This window comes from Babylonia areolata, chromosome 4, assembly GCF_041734735.1.
Source record: "Babylonia areolata isolate BAREFJ2019XMU chromosome 4, ASM4173473v1, whole genome shotgun sequence".
Taxonomy (NCBI): Eukaryota; Metazoa; Mollusca; class Gastropoda; order Neogastropoda; family Buccinidae; genus Babylonia; species Babylonia areolata.
The window spans coordinates 22,063,202-22,080,750 of NC_134879.1; the positions used below are offsets into that span (position 1 = coordinate 22,063,202).

General features: G+C 42.1%; 1 protein-coding gene across 1 annotated transcript; it reads left to right on the forward strand.

Moving 5' to 3' along the window:
• The first annotated feature begins 3,991 nt into the window (after window positions 1-3,991).
• LOC143281414 (cilia- and flagella-associated protein 61-like) lies at window positions 3,992-17,549 on the forward strand. Its single transcript, XM_076586624.1, has 9 exons — window positions 3,992-4,115; window positions 6,661-6,764; window positions 9,500-9,632; window positions 10,114-10,238; window positions 10,626-10,729; window positions 12,852-12,960; window positions 13,800-13,870; window positions 16,101-16,227; window positions 17,541-17,549. The coding sequence occupies exons 1-9, from the start codon at window positions 3,992-3,994 to the stop codon at window positions 17,547-17,549; spliced, it is 906 nt and encodes a 301-aa protein (XP_076442739.1).

The window sequence follows — 17,549 nt, forward strand, 5'->3', positions numbered from 1 at the left end:
GTCTTCCAATCTGAGAGAGATAGATACAGACAGACAGACAGACAAACAGACAGACAGACAGACACACACGCACACACACACACACACACACACACAGGGGGGTTGGTGGATGAACGAAAATAATATCATTCAGCTTTGTGATCGACTCCTGTGTTAGTCTGGGGGTTAGGGGGTGCACGGGAGGGGAAGGACCTCTAGAGGGTGGGTGGGGGGTGGGTTGGGGGGCGGGGCGGGGGGGCTTGTCACGCTCTTCCGGGAGTGGTTCGTCCTCTATTGGTCCCCACCGGGACCCAGCTCTCACCTATGGGTCCTAGAAGCTGCTAGCATGCGGCAGCGCCCAACCCCCGGGCAACGGCTTTGACAGGCTGGCTAAACTAGGTGAAGGTAGCCGACGGGTCTCAAACCCTCGGTGAGTTAGGGCTTGTCTACCCAAGCATGTGAAGACTGGATCCGGCGGACTCTGCGGAAGAAACCTTCATGGTTCAACGGAGAGGAAGGCGGTTGCAGCAGAGCACTGTGGAGCGCTGAGGGCAGGATGAGGCACATAGGACATCCTGGTCATCCACTGCATCCGTTTCCATCACCAGTCGTCTTGACCACGTCTTGCCACTGGATACAGACGATCACGGACAAGAGAGTGAGGTCGACGGTGCGCAACTCTTCCTCACTATAAACAAAGTCATCGCGCAAGTCATCAGTCATCTTTCATCCCATACCATCATTTTCCCCAAGCCCTTTGGCGACAGGCGAGCGACGAAGCGACAGGTGTGGGTACACTGGCAGTCATTGCCGCGGACCTGCACACAGGCGGCTCAGGCCATAGGGTCGTTTTTCACCGACTGGTGCAGTGGTGGAGATCGGCAGCCCCCTGAGCGACTGAGCAGCCCTCTTCAGGACAGCACTGCTCACCTCCATGGCATGAGGAAGGGGCTAGAAAAGGTACCCTAAAAATTGCCTGCTCCACACCACCCTAGTCAGATACCGCGGCTGACGGGGACCCTACTCAAGCGGTCAACACACAAAGGAAAGAAAGAAGAAAACAAGGAGCACCCCATTGACCATTGCCACATGGAACGTGCGTACGCTTCTGGACAGAGGCGACTCAGACAGACCACAGAGACGCACAGCACTCATTGCGAGTGAACTAGCTAGGTACAACATCGACATCGCTGCCTTAAGTGACACCAGACTGGCAGAAGAAGGCGAACTCTGTGAGCGAGGCGCGGGCTACACCTTCTTTTGGAGAGGTCGCGGACCTGAGGAGAGACGTGAGGCTGGAGTTGGCTTTGCAGCGAAGACAACTCTCGTTGGCAAGCTGGCTGGCCCCCCGAAGGAGTGAACGATCGCCTGATGACGATGAAACTCCCTTTATGCAACGGGAAGAAGTTTTCCACCATTGTCAGCGCCTACGCGCCCACCATGACCAACCCTGATGAGATCAAGGATAAGTTATACGAGGACCTGAACGCTGTCATCACCACTGTTCCCAACGCAGACAAGCTCATCATTCTTGGTGACTTTAACGCGAGAGTTGGCTGTGGAAGCACCTCCTGGGAAGGCGTGATTGGGAAGCATGGGGTTGGTAAATGTAAAAGCAATGGTCAACTACTTCTCCAGACATGTGCCGAGCACGACCTTCTTATCACAAACACCATCTTCTGCCTCCCTACCCGTAACAGGACGTCATGGATGCATCCTCGCTCTGGGCATTGGCATCTCATCGACTTTGTCATCGTCAGGAAGAGGGACAGACAGGACGTACGAGTCACGAGGGCCATGTGCGGCGCCGAGTGCTGGACAGACCACCGCCTTATCGTCTCCAAACTCAACCTCCGCATCCAGCCCAAGAGACGGCCTCAGGGCATGAAAGCACCCAAACGCCTGAATGTCAACAAGCTGGAGCTAGGCAACATCAAGCAGAACTTTGCTGACACCCTGGAGGAACGCCTGGAGTCCACTGTGCTTGACAACCAGAATGTGGAGGCAGCATGGGGCGCACTGCATGAGACGGTGTACAACACTGCCATGGAGTGCCTGGGGCCTTCTGCCAGGAAGCACAAAGACTGGTTTGATGAGAACTGCACAGAGATCAAGCAGCTGCTGGAAGACAAACGCCAAGCAACAGACCCACATTGAAGATCCCAAGTCACAGTCAAAGAAAGATATACTGAAAGTGCACACGCACCACCCAAAGTGCACAATACGATTCCTTTTTAATCAAAAAACTGATGAGACCCGGGGCTTTGCAGACAAAAACACATGAAAATTCTAAACGGTCAAAAGAAGCTTCGGTCCCACCCCCTCCGGGATCTGCCCCACTCCTCATGCTGATGGTTCTACCCAAATCACTGACAAGGACGGACCTTGAAAGGGGCTGAACACTTTGACAGCGACTGAACCACCCTCCACCATCAATGATAACCATCTACCGCTCCCCGGGTGCCAGTCATGATCTTGGATGCCTTTCCAATTTTGGGAGAAGCCCAAAAGCATCCGTCTGTACCAAATCCAAAAGCCCCTGGCTCAGACCTGGGCCCTCAAAGAAGGTGTATGGCGCGACTGAAAAATTTCATCACTTTTCCACTCATCGCAGCATGCATGAGCATTCCACGGGACTCAAAGCCCTTTCCCATAAAAACACCAAAAGCAAAAAAGGAAACGCGGGCCTCTGACAACCACAGGGAAAATCCCTTGGGCCGTTGAAAGGCAAGACTCTGGCCAAGTGCTACTCAACGCTTCATAGGCACCTTAGAAAGGGTCTCCTCCCAAAGCCATGTGGTTTCTGGAAAAACCCGGGGGACTATCGACATGGTTTTTTGCTCCCCAAAGGGCTCCAGAGAATATCAGAACAGAACGCCGACCTTTACTCCCCCCTAGTCAATTTGACCAAACCTTGGAACTGTTAGCAGAGAGGGCCCTTTTTAGAGAATCGGGCGAAAGGGAAAGTCCCAAAAATTCATCACCATCAACGCAACTACACGGGATCGGGCCTGACCAAGACAATGGAAATTTCAAAACCATTTCCTGTCTCCAAAGTCAAGAAAGGGGGTTTTTTCTTGCCCCCCCCCTTTTCAGTCCCATGTTTTCAGCCATGCGACAGAGCCTCAAGACGCTGACTAGCTTTGCATCATACCCACAGAGGGCTCACATTTTCAACCTCAGGGGGCTTCAAAAAAAAAACCCAAGGGGGACAGACACCGTCAACGACTACCTTTTTGCTGATACGGGGCCCTCTCAACGCTGCCTCCAACTGACATGCAACACAGCGTCACAATTTTCTGCTGCCTTGGACAATTTTGGGCCTCACAATCAGCACAAAAAACTGGGGTGTGCCCACCAGTTCCAAAACCCTTACGTTGAACCAAACATCTTCATCAAACGGCAAAAACGAATGCGTGAAAATTCAAAACCGGGGCTACACTCCCACCGTTGTCATCACGACGGGGTGAACCAATTCGCCAAAGCCAGCGCTCCCTTTCAGCAACCCAAAAAACTTTTGGGAAAGGGGAGAGGCCCCACCCGAGAGGAACTCAAAGAAAAAAAGGGCCATAGTTCTCACCACACTGTCTATGAGTGAATCAGGGACTCAAAAACCCCATGCAAAAAGCTGAACCACTTCCACACCACCACCTCCGAAAACTTCTGGGCAAAAAGGGGCAAGAAAGATCCCTGACACAGGGTACCACTCGTGCAAATTGCCCCTTTAAACACCACTTGATCAGGCCCAGCTGCGCGGGGCACCAGATTCGCATGCCAGCCCACCGCTCCCCAAAAAACTGCTGTACGGCGAACCCAAACAGGCAAGCGCCCCCATGGGGGCCCAAAAGAAGCTTTTTAAAGACACTCAAAGCTTCTCTGAAGCCTTAAAACTCACCACACACAGGGACTAAATGAAAGGACAACCAAAGGGCTTCACTGTCCAAAAAAGGCACCAAACCTGTGGGGGCCAACAAACGCTGCAGCAACCCCAAACGCAGACAGGCCAGAAAACATGCCACAAGCCCCCCACAGCCGCCACCAACCCTGTCCACATGTGTCAGAACCTTCCGGGCCGGATTGGGCCTACCAGTCACTGCGCACCCACAAGCCCAAACCCCCCACCCCAGGAGACAATGGTGCTCTTCGACCCCCCGACGGAAAAAAAGAAACAAACAAATTTTTCATTTGGGGGCCCCTGAAGAGGTTTTATTTGTTTTTTTTAAAAATTTTTTTTTTTTTTTATTTTTTTTTTCTTTTTTTTGAAAAAATTTTTTGAAAATTTTTTTGTGCTCTAAAACATGTTTTTCGTAAGGGGTTTTTTTTTTCCCCAGTTGTTTTTTTCGGTTTTTTTTAAATTTTATCTTTTATTTTGAATTCTGCTCTCTGCCGTCTGGAGGTTTTTATTTTTTTTCGTAAATGTTTTATTTTTTATTTTAATTCCGTCCTTCATGTCTTTCATGAGAGGTTTTTCAGTTTTTTTCGAAAAAAATTACGTTATGTTTAATTTCCGGTCACGTTTGAGTGGGGGTTTTTCATTTTTGTTTCTGTAAATTTTCGTTAGTTTTCCGTGTCAACTGTTTCATAAGGTTTTATCAGTTGTTTTTTCTGTAAAGTTATCTTGATTTTAAAATTTGCTCCACTTCATGAGAGGTTTTTAGTGTTTTCTTAAATGTTTTTTGATTTAACCCGGCCTTTTAAATGATTTAAAAAATAAAAAAGGGAAAAGAAATAATTTTTTCTCTAAAAAAATATTTATATGTGAAAAAACTTTTCCTGGGATGTAGACATTTTTAATGGAAAAGCCTGAGTTCTTTTTCATAATGACAGAAGAAACTTCCTACATCAGACAGTCATAATCATATCTATCAGAAGACATTTATACACCAGGGCTGAGTTGCATAAGCAATGTTAGCATACTTAGGAAAATTCTTAATGCTGAGCAAGCCCAGTGCTTCTAAGATTGCTTATAAATGCAACCAATTCCTGGTCCTCGACAAGCTAGGGGACCTGTTTGATTGCAGCTCAGTTTCCAGGTGTCAGAGCATTTAGACAGATCCATATACACTATACTGCATCTGCTGGGGTTTGGGGGTGAACCCAACATAACCAAATGTGCTAATCAGGCCTTGTATAATAAGGTTGGTGTAAAACATTACATAAAAATGAATTAAAATGATCACAAAATAAACAAATTGCAGCTAAAGTAAGCATTGGGCATTCCATCCTCAAAGGATTTTAGTGAGCGCTGCAAACCATTTTGTAATGTTATCGATTGAGAAAAATGACAGCAAATAGAGCTTTTTTAAAAGGCTGATTTAATTTTTTTAAATCATTAATTATTTTAAAAACACATCCTTTGGACACAGAATTTTTCAAATTATTGTTTTACTTTCTGGACATATTCTTGCATATTGTTGAAACTGTTCAAGATATTGTTTTAATGTCTGAAGGTACCTCAATCTACTGATTACTGTTAAGTTATTGTTTCTATATCTGTGTAGATTCCTTGATGTACTGATCACTGTTCAAGTTTTTGTTGTTGTTGTTGTTTTAAATCTCTGTAGGTTCCTCAGTCTGCTGATCACTGTTCAGGTTATTGTTATTTTTTTCTCTGTGTAGATTCTTCAATCTGCTGATCACTGTTCAAGTTATTGGGTTGTTGGTTTTCCATTATGTCTATAGATTCCTCAGTGTACTGATCACTGTTCAAGTTATTATTGTTTAATCTCTGTGTAGATTCCACAATGTACTGATCACTATCCAAGTTATTGGGGTTTTTTTCTCTCTGTGTAGATTCCTCGATTGCTAGTGTCTTTGAACCTTTGGTACCGTCAAGGCCTTTACAAACACCCCACTCTGTGTACGTGTGCCATCGCCAGAATCATGTTCCTTTACTTGACATTCGCAAAGCCAGGTATGTGGACATCTGACAAAGACACTTAATGAAGGCAATCATTGTTTACAAAAAAAAACAACAACACACACACACGCACCAAAAATATCAAAAGTTGCATATGATATTTTCGGCCATGTTTATCATAGTGGAATCTATATTTTAAGTGTACATCCTGTAAAGTATTACTCTTGGCAATATTTGTTAAACAGTTATGTTTGCTTGCTTGAGATTCTGGTAATGATTGTGTCCATCACGGGAAATGAACTTAACTGGTATATTACATTTCTTTGTTGTTGTTTTTATAATGAGACACTAAAAGCAACCTGTTGAATTTGCGCCATGAATACACATCCAGCTGACTCAGAAAGCACAGCTCAGAGTCGCCAATAGAGCAACAAAGCATCAAGCATTATTTTCATATGTGTTGGATGTAAAATTATTTATCAGTTTGTAATAAGGGAGCTAGAGTCACACACTCACTCAAAGAGCAATGCACACGCATGCACGCACGCACAGATATATATATATATACAGAGAGAGAAAGAGATAGATGAATATGTGTTTGTGTGTAGTTTGACATGCCTACTTTTGAAGATGATCGAGAATTTTGTTCTTCATTTTTTTCAAATTGTAAGATATGAGTGATGAAAGTATCTCATTTTTTCATTGAATCTGAGTGCTAAGGTAAAAAGCTATCTTCCTTGCATGCAAATCTGTTGATGTTAACAGTAAATCTTACTTTGTTGTAATGATTAGGGTGCAAGATCATGATGATGTGATGGAAGTCTTTGGTCACCGGACGGACAGTCTGAAGGAGATATATGGAGAGTACTTCTTGGCGGAGCTGGTTGATGCTCAGGATGAGCACATGTATTGCCTTGTTGCTGAGGTCTGTTGTTATCATAGCCTTGTTGCTGATGTCTGTTGTTGTCATTGCCTTGTTGCTGAGGTCTGTTGTTATGCGCAGTGCCTTGTTGCTGAGGTCTGTTGTTATGTACAATCCTTTGTTGTTGAGGTCTGTTGTTATATGCATTGCCTTGTTGCTGAGGTCTGTTGTTACGTTCAGTGCCTTGTTGCTGAGGTCTGTTGTTATGTGCAATGCCTTGCTGAGGTATGTTGTTATGTACATTGCATTGTTGCTGAGGTCTGTTGTTACGTACAATCCTTTGTTGCTGAGGTCTGTTGTTATATGCATTGCCTTGTTGCTGAGGTCTGTTGTTACGTTTAGTGCCTTGTTGCTGAGGTCTGTTGTTATCATTGCCTTGTTGCTGAGGTCTGTTGTTATGTATGTCCTTGTTACTGAGGTCTGTTTTATGTACAATGCCTTGTTGCTGAGGTCTGTTGTTATGTATTGCCTTGTTACTGAGGTCTGTTGTTATGTACAATGCCTTGTTTCTGGGGTCTGTTGTTATGTTCAATGCCTTGTTGCTAAGGTCTGTTGTTACGTACATTGCCTTGTTGCTGAGGTCTGTTGTTATGTACATTGCCTTGTAGCTAAGGTCTGTTGTTATGTGCAATGCCTTGCTGAGGTATGTTGTTATGTACATTGCATTGTTGCTGAGGTCTGTTGTTATGTACAGTCCTTTGTTGCTGAGGTCTGTTGTTATATGCATTGCCTTGTTGCTGAGGTCTGTTGTTACGTTTAGTGCCTTGTTGCTGAGGTCTGTTGTTATCATTGCCTTGTTGAGGTCTGTTGTTATGTGCAATGCCTTGTTGCTGAGGTCTGTTGTTATGTGCAATGCCTTGTTGCTGAGGTCTGTTGTTATGTGCAGTGCCTTGTTGCTGAGGTCTGTTGTTATGTGCAGTGCCTTGTTGCTGAGGTCTGTTGTTATGTGCAATGCCTTGTTGCTGAGGTCTGTTGTTATGTACATTGCCTTGTTGCTGATGTCTGTTGTTATGTGCAATGCCTTGTTGCTGAGGTCTGTTATGCACTGACAGCACATGCATTGCCTTGTGTTGAGGTCTGTAATGTACTTACATCACATGCATTGCCTTGTTGCTGAGGTCTGTTATGTACTGACATCACCTGTGTTGTTCATGGGAAATTTATATTGTGTCTCTTTTATATCAACACAGCACTGCAACAAGATGTTGTGAACTTATGTTAGATATTTATTATTGAACATGCATACTTTACTAGTATGTGTAGTGTATAATATGCTATCAATATACAGCTTTGCAGCTGAAAAGATCTTTGTCCAATTTTTATTTAATGTTGTTGCTGTTGTTTGTTGTTGTTGTTGTTTTTTTAATTGGGTTGAAAATGATTTTAGTTCTATTCAAATGGAAAGGTGGAAGTGGGGAGCATCTCCTTGAAGGGAAAGTCTTTGTGGTTGACCCTATTTTGTGACACAAGTACTACTTGAAAATTCTTAACAGGAGATTTTAGATTTTAAAAAAATGTTCCAAGGTCATTGAAAAAAAAAAAAGGAACTGCACAGTTTTTGTTAGTTGTCCCAAGTTGTTTTTGTCTTCTTTTTTGTGTATTTATGTTTGTTAAAGCAAGAGATCACAGACTGTTTTTGCTTGAATCCCAATGTATATGTGTTTTTCATAGCTGCACACATATACAGTGTACTATGGTAACTGACCGTGATAGGCCAAAATGCAAGGGTCATGGGTTACAGAGACACTCAGACAGATAGGAGCAGAAGCAACATGGAGAAATTCAGTGTCTCTGGCAAGGGCGTGTGTCTGAGTGCATGCATTCCTTCCTTGACTGAGCCAGGCAGTTTGCAGACTGGATATGACAAGAAGTGTGTTTCAGATTTTTGTCTTATTTACACACATGCATGCCTGCACACATGATAGAAAACAAGTCATACAGGTTAGGATCCAATCAAGTTAGCAAACTATTGTGATTATTGTTTCATGTTTCATTGTCTTTTAAATTCTGTAAATGCTGCTTCAAGTAGATTGGCATTATCAGGCTATAAGGATCTCTTTAAAAGGCCAGCATGGCTCAATGCTCTGCTTATATCAGAGACTGACTTAAGCTTCCAGTTGGGCCAGACAGTAAAGTGAGATGTGTGATCAATGGTTTCTCCACTGCAGTGGGAATTCAGCTCCTCTTGACTGAGAGAGTGGGGATGTAACTTGGGCAAGACACTTTCCACTATAATCAAATACTAGCCCAGATATTCTGGACAGTTGCCTCCTCTGCTGTTCTGATGGTCATGGTCAGACATGACTGACTACACATTCATGCATGGGCCAGGGATTAAGAGTCTGGTGAAATGCACAGATGTGGTGGTTAAAACTGATGGGAAACAAGTGATCATCTGAGTTTCTACTCACCATCATCTGATGAATCCTCAGGGAAGTTAACAGACTCCAAAAGAGTAAAAACTCTGATCATGTAGGTATATGGAATGCCCAGGCATTACATCATATTCCAACTGTATCTTACGGATTCTTTTTTTTCCTGTCACCTGAAAGAGTGTATGTATATGGGGATCTAATTTTACACTATCGGCGATTGCCCCTTTCCTTTTGTGAATGACAGAATACTGATTTTATTTTATTTTTTTTTATTATGAAGATGAGTTGCATTATATTCTTGTTTGTTGAAAAAAGAAAAAGAAAAAAAAAGAAATGATATTGTCATATTCGTTTGTTTTTCAGGTTGATGGGCTAGCCAAGGGATTCATGAGCATCAGTGACGATGTGAACTTCAATTTGTTAAATGACTGCTTTGAGCTGGCACCTTTCCATGGCCTTCGCAAGCCTCACCCAGATGATGTCATCTATCCTCCAGGTCAGACACTGTCTGTTTCAAGGAGTATTGGAAGATTTTGTTTTGTTTTTTTTGTATCTTTTCACTCTTACTTACAAAAAATCCACTTGGCAATCATTCCATTGAGAACTCATGGCAATAAATCATTTGAATAAGAAATTGGGCAACTAATCTTTCAAATAAGAACTCATGACAGCAAATCATTCAGATTAGAACTAATCACAACAAATCATTCAAATAAGAACTAACAGCAACAAATCATTCAAATAAAAACAAACAGCAACAAATCATTCAAATAAGAACCCATATAAACAAAACGGTTTTGATTGAAATATGTACGTATACAAGCAGGAAAGAAAAGGGGTGACAGATGTGCCAACATGGTCTCCCATGAGAGAGCAGTGCAAATTTCACAATGAGGAATCTGTTTTATACCATATGATGTGATTCAATGAAATGAAATGCTATACAATACAACACAGTTTAACATTATTTTCAACAGACAAAGAAATGAAGCTGCCAAAGGTCCTTCAAAGACTAAACAGTGCTCAGTTGGTTGATTCTCCCGTCTCTTTGCTGGTCAGACCAGATTGTTATTCAGGAGATGTGACCATATCCATAACTGAGGTATCTGCAGTATCCTTCTTTGGAAGTTGGGTGACTGGGAAGAAAGAATGACATGACAATGGATTTGGGTGTTGGCTCATGACTGTGTGTACTGTTTTGTACTTGAAAAAACATGTCATAACTGTGTCAGTGAATGATTAATCTGGAGTACATCTGTTTCTTTGTCTTTGTTGGTGCACCTTTTTATGTATTCATTATTTGCTGGAATGTAGCATGATGACATCATGAACAGCATATGTAAATTCAGAAATGGGTCCGTCAACTTTTGCACCTTATGTATGTTATCATTCATTATCAGTTGTTGAGTTCCTGATGTGAAGAGATTGCTGGTAATTTATATTTTATTTCTATATCCAGTTTCATGCCACATGTTACTGTTTATTCCAGGGATTGGATTTGTCTGAAACAACTCGCTTTAAGCCAGTTTACTTTGGAGGACTCAATGCATTCAGCATCCAGCTGTTTGCTGTTGATGAAAAATATGAGACAAGGTAATCTGTTTTCCCAGTTCCACTCTTCTTAGCAGAGTGTTCTCTTTTTGTGTGTAAGGATCATCACATGTTTGTGGATAAATGTGGAAATGATTGGACTGATAAACTTCCTTTGTGTACATGTATCTGTCACCCAAACATGCACACATTTTCACACAAGTGCCTACACACACACACACACACACACACACACACACACATTTACACACACAGACACACACACACACACATACTCACACACATTAATATTACATTTGTGATTGACCAAGTCCTGTGTCTCATGTTGCTATATCTTTATCATTACCACTAGCTTGTTGTTCAGGATGAAATGATGAGTATAAGGTGTGAGCACACCAGCTGACAACCAGACATGTGCTGCAACCAGCACTGGACGTGTGTTACCAGCTCTGGACAAAGTTCTGTGCACCAGCAGCTATCATTGCATTTCTTGGTTTGTGTGCTGGCCTAAACTTCTTGTCACCACTATATAATGAACTGTTAAGGAATTGACTTTGAAGACTTACATGTTGTTGTGTGTAGTTACAGGACAGAGGGGACATGCCCTTCATTGTTATCAGTGAGGTGGTTATATTCAAATGTACATGTAATTTGAAATTCTCTCTTTGAAATCAGTTTGACCAAACTGTCATTCAGAACCATTTGAAATAACGCTTTTTCTCATGAGTCCTGTGACTAATCTCTGAGTCGTGCGACATCTCAGATAATATTGAGCCAGACCCCATAGTATCAGACTATGTTCACTGTTATTTATGAGCAATTTGATATCCCAACTGCTGGAGGGCCAACAAACTTTTTTCTAAATGGTGAAAACAGTGGTGTGGTAACTGATGCAAGCATAGACATTCATCAGTTCGCTGTACACCCCACATACGCAGCAAACACAAGTGTGGCAGCACAGCCAGCCTTCCTCTGACAGACATCCATTCTCGAGGCCACTGTAAAGTTAAAGAACTTCTGCAAAGTTTATTTTTCATTTTCTAATTTTTTAAAGGAGAAATCAGAGTGTGTGTGTGTGTGTGTTCAAGTTCTGCAAATACACAGGGCTGTCTCGGCATCCATGGAAGACTTTCTTTTCTTTTTTCTCTATCTTTTTCTTTTTTTTTCTTCTTCCATTATCATTTTCGCCCTTCCTTTCTGTTATCTTTTGCCTGTATTTTGTGTTTGTCTATATTTTCTTTTTATTTTCCTTTTTCATTTCCTTGTAATCTATCTTCTCGTTGGCATTATTCAGCATTTTCAAGGTAATGCAACACACAAGAAAAAACACACAATGGCCCCGCACACGATTACAGCATCTGAAACAGAAAACTGGGTTCTCTCTCTCTCTCTTTCTCTGTCTCTCTCTCTCCCCCTCTGTCTCTCTTTCTCTCTCTCTCTGGCGTGTGCGCATGTGCAGTTCTCAGTTAAAATTTCTGAGAAACGTTTCTGGAGAGCTTTGTCAAGAAATAACTGCTTTTTCATCGTAAAAAAATAATATACTACTGGCTGGGGAGGAATAGATAAAAAGTTTCACAGATATGAACATATAACTATAAATAGTTTGGATATTTGTGAAGTATGGATCTGATGCGGCTAAGATTGGTAGCTGGCACAAGCCAGCCCAACATTTTTTATCAGTGAGGAGAGCAAACAATATACCTTTGAATCAACATATGCAGTATGCATCATCAAACTGCCGCAATTCCATCATTAATACAAAGGAAATAAATCATAAAATTGAATAGGAAGTTCCTGAAAATTGGTTTTTATGTGGAATGCTGTTCAAGTTTTGGAACTGTGGTTACAGTTTATCAAAGTTGGAAAGTGGTGGGGGAGATAGGAAAAGCTTGAAACTTTCGATAGATCTAAATTATGATTGAAAAACAGTGAAATGTCAGTTGATGTGAGCTGCTGAATTGTTTTGTTTCCAGCCCATTTCTCCCCTCCCCCATCAAACATCCCTTTTCCCTCCCCCCTCTCCACACACTGTGTTTGTGTTTCATTTCTGTTATTTTTTAATCAGCAGGGATCACATGTGAACAATGAAGGTTTTGGCTTTTGTTGAAAGTTCTTTTTTCAAATATTCTACTCCCCTGACAAGTCTTTTTCACTTTTCTTCCAGATCTTGTGACTTCCTGCACACTGCATTTCAGCTGTTTCCTAACTATGACTTCTGCATCATCTCCATTCAACACCTGGTGCCAGAATTTCCTCTGATTCAGAACTTTGTGGTCAGTTACTTTTCTGTACTCGGCTTGTATCAGAGATTGACATAAGCTTTACAGCTGGGCCAACAGTAGAGTTAGAGCTTTATGCTCAACGGTTTCTTCACTGCATTGAAATTCATTTAAAGCTTAGCCTTTTGTTAAGAACTGTGACTCGCAAACTTGGAGGCAAGTATGCACTGGCTCTCAGACAAGTTAGTGCTGCAGCCCTTGGGGCTAGTTGGCCTTTGGTGTGGACCATCCCAACACCGATTTTCCTAAAGCCCTTTTGGCTGAGAGAGTGGGACAAGACAGTCTCCACTAAAATCAAATCGTATCCCGGATGGCCAGGACAGCAGTTGCCTACTCTGCTGTTTTGATGGTCATAGTTGGACACAACTGACTATCATATATAGAAAGGAAGGTAGCAAGAGACTGAGAGTGCAAGGCGTGGGGGGGTGGGGGGGTACTTATATCTGTGAAAAGTGTGTGAATACTGAAATAGACCATAACGAAAACAATGAATGATTGTGTGATGAGTATGTGATTGATTAACTTAGTTAGGTAAATGATTTCATGACAATTATTTCAGAAAAAAAAATCTGTATTTGAAGAAAGATCTATTGGTATGGTTTTGTTTCTGCATAAACATTACAATGTTGAATAATGTCGGTCTTTCTGTTTGTCTCTCACTGTGTTGCTGTCATGTTCTATATCTCTATTTCCCCCTCTGTACTGTCTTCTATCTGTCTGTCTCTGTTTCTCTCTCTTTCTCTGTGTGTGTGTGTGTGTGTCTTTCTCCCCTCTCCCTGTTTCTTATGGTGAACATGCACAGCTGTGAAGTTTCTCATGTTACATTGTTGCAGAGAGTAACACCTCGCTGTCCCAGCACACTGCCTCAAGAGCTGTACATTTTTCACCGGTCTGGCATTCTCAAGTCAGTATCGATTTTTGCTGCTTGGGTAGAGAGGTGGGAATGTATTTGCAGCAACATAATTAGTTATTTTGTGACTCGCAGCTCAGACATATGTCTGGAGGTGGAGAAAAAAAGCCTATTCCATTAATCTGTTGGCTGCCAGGGAAACATTACTCCTGCTGCATGACCTCTTGCAGGAAATTGTCAGTGAAACTGGGTATGGTATAACAGTGAAATTTCTACAGGCTACTTTTTTTTTTTTTTTTCTGATCAGAAGTATATAAGCCATAATTTTTTTTAAGGGAAATTGACTGAGCTTTCTCCCCCCCAAAAATGGAGTATGACTGCCTGCCTGGCGGGGTAAAAACAGTCATGCACGTAAAACCCCACTCATGTACATATGAGTGAAAGTGGGAGTTGCAGCCCTCAAACGATGAAGAAGGAGACTGAACTTTCTATTGAAAGCATGTTTCAAAACTATGGGAGGTACAGATTATGATTTGTTGCTGAGCGGATTGAGCACAAAACAATATTTCAGCTATATCACACACACACACATACACATGTACGCACATGCATGCATGCACACACGCACGCACGCACGCACACACACACACACACACACACACACACACACACACACTTACACACCCCAATGTCATCTGCCATGTTTGTGCATGCACACTTCGTGGGCTGATTCAGCTGGTAGTTGACTGATGCGTTTTACCACATATCACATCATTTTCCTGATTGGGACAGTCTTCATGCTTTTTGATGATTGCATCAGAGACTTCTGGGGTGGATGACAGTCACAATGTTCTTTCTTTTTCTGGATGATTTAAAAATGATTTGATAATAAACCATTCAACCTTGGAGAGTTTACAGCCTCAGCAGGCTTTCCTGCCCTTTTGATGCAGTTAAGATTAGAAAATACACTCTATATCGACCAGTTCTTCCATCAGATTGACTCATGCTGGCAAAGCCAGAATACTGTACAAACTTGTTCTGTTTTCTTGCGGTTTATACATAAGTAGGAACATGGAAACCTGTTTTGATGAAACAAATTTGATGCCTTAGTGATGCTCAGGCGCAGGGGTGAATAAGTTAAAAAAGAAGAAAGAAAAAAGAAATTTGTGAAAAGCAGTAAAACTGTTTATTTTTTTTAGTTCAGGGTGTTGAAAGTATGAAGTAGTGAATGTATAAAAAGACCTTTAAAGTTAGATTTTTCATTGTGTTTTATGAAATTTCAAATGATGAAATCATTTGTGTCTCTTGACTGATTCTTTTGAACCTGTCACAGGAGTTAAGTCCATAGATAGATAACTGTAGCAGTTCTTGAAGCCTTCTAGAAACTGCTCAAAATTATTGTCTCTATTACAGAATCCCTACTTCCGGTGGCAGCAAATGCTGCTGTATGCATGATAAATAAATTTGTAGAACATTCTGCAAAACATATTTCAAACTGGCGTTAAAAACCTCTTTAAAAAGTGTACATTTCTTTTTATGTCTTTTTTTTTCTGGGTACAAGTGTAAATGCATGCGCATGTGTGCATGCCTGTGTGTATGGGTGCTTGCTGTTTGATGTAGTGGCCTGTATTGTTCTTGAGGACTTCTTTTATACTCTGTTTTTGAGGGCTCTGTTTACACTCTGTAAAGAGAGTGTAAACAAAGCCCTTACAGTTACATTTTCCTTTTTTGACAGGGTTGTGTTGTTTTTGTTGGTGATGTTTTACACCATCTCTGGGTCTCTTCTTCTTCTTAGTTTGTGGACTGTGACTCCCACATTCACTCGTTTGCTAGAATGGGCTTTTACATGTATGAACGTTTTTACCCCTGCAATGCAGGCAGCCATACTGTTATCTGGATGGGGTGGGGTGTGCATGCCAGGTATGTTCTTGTCTCCATAATCCACCAAAGGCTGACAAAGATTACATGATCTTTAACATGCGTATCTGATCTGCATAGATGTACATATGAAGGGGATTCAGGCACTAGCAGGTCAGCACATCTATTGACCTGGGAGATAGGAAAACTCTCTGCCCTGTATCCACCAGGCGCCGTGACTGGGATTTGAATCCAGGGCCCTCAGATTGAAAGTCCAGCACTTTAGCCACTTGGCTGTTCAGGCCTGTCATCTCTGGATCTCAGCATATGGTTTTCCTGTCCATTCTGCAGTGTTGTCAATCCATTTCTTTTTTTTTTCTTCTATCTTTAAGTTTGAAGTTAAGGTTGAACATGTCAACATTTTCAGGAACTTTGCAGTGCGCACAGCATGCAGCAAGGATTACAGCAGTGTGGAGATGCTTGTGAAGGACATTCAGCTGAAGAACAACCTTCTGCAGGATCTGACCCAGTTCAACATAGCCCGCAGAGACCCTGTCAGTGCTGGTGCACTTTCACCTTCACTTTCTCAAGGAGGCCTCATGGCATTCGAACAAATCAATATACACTACACCACATCTGTTAGGCAGATGTCTGACAAGCAACATGATTCAGTGTGCTAGTCAGGTCTCCAGTGCATGTGTGTGTATGTATGTATGTATGAATGTATATCTCTCTCTCCCTCTCTCTCTCTCTCTCTCTCTCTCTCTCTATATATATATATATATATATGTTTGTGTGTGTGTGTCTGTGTGTGTGCCTATCTTGTACAGAATTTTGCCAGACAATACTTACGTTGCCATGTCTTCATTGCACCAAGTGTGTGGTGTACACAGGACCTCAGTTTATTGTTTCATCTGAATGACTAGACGCTCACTTTGATTTTCCAGTCAAACGTGGGAGAAAGGGTGAGACCTGGATTCAAACCCAGGCCCTCACGGATACTGTAATGGTAGATAAGCATCGTAACCATTCTGTCACCTTCCACTGAAGCACAGAGGGTGTGCAACATTTACCATCATTCTGCTTTTCTCTCGATATGTTTGAAATGTCTGTCTCTCATGTATATTTTTTAAAATATGCTTTTGCAAATTGATCAGTCATAAAATGGCATGACCAGTTTAAGTTTCCAATGATACTAGATAAAACCAGGCATATATGTTTATATATTAGTATTGCTGCTATTTGTTGTCATCACAAAGTTTTTTTGTTATCTTTTTTCAAGTTTTAATTAGATCTTAACGCATTTTCTTCAACTTCCCTTCCACCTGAGCAAACCAGTGAATCTTGTGCTGTTTGTACACACCTTTCAAAAGTCCTCCAACATTGCCAACACAGAAACTTTGAATAAAAACCCTCAGGTGAGAAGAAACAAAAAGACCTCAACTCAGAGGCGGACCTACATTGGGTTACGACAACAGACCATGCAAGAGATAATACTTACTTAGAATTACTACAACAGATCATGCAAAAGAGAATAAAACAAGTACGCAAGATGGCGCGCGCACACACACACAGGTGATAGAGAGAAACAAAAAGTGGTGCTGCGCTGTGATGACGCACATGCGCTCTCCCTGAGCACTGAGGAGAGCAGCCCAAATTTCACGCAGGGCAATCTGTTGTAATAAGCAGTAAAACAATACAAGTCTAGTGAGATCTTTGTTCCAGTGCCAGATAGCTTGTGTGACCCTGTGCACAGTGCTTTTGGATCAGCAGGGCTGGTGTTAAACCCAGGCGCTTGATGACTGGGAGAAGGGGTGCCCTTTTATCCATTTGAGATGCAGTGAAAGATACGAATTTTGACTTGCAGCTGTGGTAG

Bases quoted from the DNA above. Each gene is read 5' to 3' on its own strand.
- LOC143281414 (XM_076586624.1), top strand. From the start codon at position 3,992: ATGCCACAAGCCCCCCACAGCCGCCACCAACCCTGTCCACATGTGTCA. The intron at 4,116-6,660 runs GTGCTCTTCGAC...ATGTGATGGAAG, and splicing joins CCCCACCCCAGGAGACAATG to TCTTTGGTCACCGGACGGAC. The intron at 10,239-10,625 runs GTATCTGCAGTA...TGTTTATTCCAG, and splicing joins TGACCATATCCATAACTGAG to GGATTGGATTTGTCTGAAAC.